Raw genomic sequence first — 2,712 nt, forward strand, 5'->3', positions numbered from 1 at the left:
TTAGTTTCACATAAAATCAGATCATCTACATGCTAATTCTTGTTTGCTAGCTTGCTAGTTTTCATTATTAGTTAGCATTAGCTGTAGCTGCTGAAGAGGTTCCTCAAGGCAATATTGTGGTTCTGCATCATGTAAATGAGCTAGTGTAAGTAATCCTTAATGTACACATGATCATCTGTGTTAGCATGATGCTAAACTGCGAACTTTCATCAACGCTGCTTGTTGAAGAGGTTCCGGAAGGCACTGTTGTAGTTCTTGTTAAAGGCTGTGTAGATGAGTGGATTAAAGAACGAGTTGGAGTAGCCGAGCCAGAGGAAGACGCTCTTCCATGCGGGTGGTATGTGCCATGAGAAGAGCGGGGTGATCAGTTCGGTTAGGAAGAAGGGGATCCAGCAGAGGACAAAAACCCCGATCAGGATCCCGACCATCAGTGCAGCACGACGTTCCTTCTGCTCCCGCCACGTCTCACTGTCTGTCTGGAATGTTACGGTGGCGTGACGGACCGTAAACGCTGTCTGGGGACGCTGCCGAGTCGCCTCCTTCGCCTATAATCCAAAATATATTTTAAAAATTCTCAGTGATACAGAAAACACTCCCTACTTTTTGAAACATAAATAACAAATTTAGTAATGAAACTGATCACAAAGCTCCTCACTAGCTTTGTTCATATGAAAAGAACAGTTAGCTACCATCTGGTTGACTGGAGTAATGTTTCTTTGAAAGCAAATGCACATCATTTCTAGTTATTGGGCCTAGCTTCATGTTTCTAGCTCATTCTAGCTCACAGCTAATTTTAGTAGCAGTGGCAGACGACAAATAGTAATAAGCTGGCACAAACACAATAGGGTTTAGGTTTGGAACCCAAACCATGTGTTTCATATTGTGATATGTTATATAACTCATTACTGACATATTCTTGTTACTCTATAAGTGATAACAGTGGGTTTGTGGTCTGATGGAGAACCTGGAAGTCCAAACAAAGCAAAAACCAAGAAGCAATAAAATCCTTTTGGCCTTTGCAGCCTTTCATTTCTCTTGAGAACTGAGTATCTGATCTATCACACATTCAGGAACGAACAGACCTGGCGCTGTTTGACTTCACAGAGTCCTTCGAGACGACATAGCCTATTAACAGCATGCAATGATCCACTGAAGCGATTTCCAATGACGATGCAATACCAGGAATGTTAACTGAAATTATAACCTGTTTGCATCATATAATATGAGTTCAGTAAGCTCATTCTAATGAAGATTTTACATCATTCTTCCAGGAGTAGTACGTCTAGTGATTGTAATTTAAATGCCAGGAAATTTGGAAATTCCTCAGAGAAGTTCAGAAATGTCTACAACAAAACTCCAGTTTCACTGCCACTTCAGAAACGGACTGGTGATGCTAAATTGCCTCTCGGTATGAATGAGTGTGTGAATGTGGTGCCCTGTGATGGATTGGCGTCCCACCAGTGGTATATTCCCACCTCACACCCAGGGTTCCTGGGATACCCTGTGGATCCACCACCATTCTGACCAGGATCATGCACTTATTGAAAATGAATGAATGAATGAATGAACTTTGGAAATAATTCCAGCCATGTTCATTGGTCAGACTTCATGTTCTTGCTTGTTGTGCAAACATTTTGAGGAAAGAGAAAGTAACACATACCTCGACAGCCTCCGGAGCTGGACTAACAGTGTTGTTCTTCTTGGAGCCAATGCGAAACTTGGCTGCTTTATAGATCTTCCAGTAGACGAATAACACGACACAGAGCGGCAAATAGAAAGCGCCAAAGGTGGAGAAGATAGTGTAGGACGGCTCCTGGCTCACCTGGCACTCCATCGCTTCCTCAGAGTACGTCTCTCCCCAACCAAACTGAGGTGAGAAGGATATGATAGAGGAGAGCATCCATGTAAGTCCAATCATCACATTGGAGATCCTCTTGCGTCTCTTAAGTGTGTACTCAAGGTGCCGCGTGATGGACCAATAGCGATCAAGTGCAATGGCGGTAACATTCCAGATACTGGCTGTGCAGCAGAGCACGTCAAAGGAGATCCACATTTGACAGAGAGCTCTCCCGAGGATCCACCGGTGGCCGTATAATTCCCGGACAAGGCTCAGGGGCATCACCAGTCCAGCCACCATGACGTCCGAGATGGCCATGGAGGCCACTAGGTTGTGAGGGACACGATGGAAAGTGCGGACCCTTAGGATGGTCACAAGGACCAGCATGTTCCACACGAATGTGGCCAAAACCAGCATGGCCAACAAGGTGAAGGTAAGGACGCTGAACACTGTCATGGGTCTTTGCAGGTTTCCATGCAGTGAGCTGTGATTGGACACTGCAGAGAAACTGGAGTTGGACATCCTCAGGATGTGCTTCTGAAGCTTAATTAAGACGGAATTCCTTACAACTGCAACAAGCAAAGCAAAAGAAAGTTAGCTTGAGGAAACGTTACGGACAACAGGTTCCACTTTGAGGTGAAGGATGTGGAAATGAGTAAATTAGTGTGTCGCATAACAAAAAGCCTCGTCTCTGCACGGAGTTTACAGACATCAGGATCCTTGCTGAGAGCGTGAGAGTAAGTCTTTCCTAAGCTTTCGTCTCATCTGCCTGCTCCACACTTGCATTTTGATGCACAACCTGCTGGGAGAAAAAGTGAACCTACTGATGATTTATTCACGATTAAAAAGGCTTACATTTATATTTTACATTCAGG

General features: G+C 44.3%; 1 protein-coding gene across 1 annotated transcript; it reads right to left on the reverse strand.

The window, feature by feature from the left end:
• Positions 1–209: 209 nt before the first annotated feature.
• On the reverse strand, positions 210–2,359 carry htr5aa (5-hydroxytryptamine (serotonin) receptor 5A, genome duplicate a). Its single transcript, XM_060905223.1, has 2 exons — positions 1,661–2,359; positions 210–545 (listed from the first exon to the last, which is right to left on the reverse strand). The coding sequence occupies exons 1-2, from the start codon at positions 2,357–2,359 to the stop codon at positions 210–212; spliced, it is 1,035 nt and encodes a 344-aa protein (XP_060761206.1).
• Between the last annotated feature and the right edge of the window lie 353 nt (positions 2,360–2,712).

The sequence above is a fragment of the Neoarius graeffei genome, chromosome 23, assembly GCF_027579695.1.
Source record: "Neoarius graeffei isolate fNeoGra1 chromosome 23, fNeoGra1.pri, whole genome shotgun sequence".
In the NCBI taxonomy this organism is placed as follows: domain Eukaryota; kingdom Metazoa; phylum Chordata; class Actinopteri; order Siluriformes; family Ariidae; genus Neoarius; species Neoarius graeffei.

Coding starts and splice junctions, on each gene's coding strand:
- htr5aa (XM_060905223.1), bottom strand. CDS start 2,359: ATGTCCAACTCCAGTTTCTCTGCAGTGTCCAATCACAGCTCACTGCAT. Junction 546..1,660: donor CAGCTCCGGAGGCTGTCGAG/GTATGTGTTACT, acceptor TTTGGATTATAG/GCGAAGGAGGCGACTCGGCA.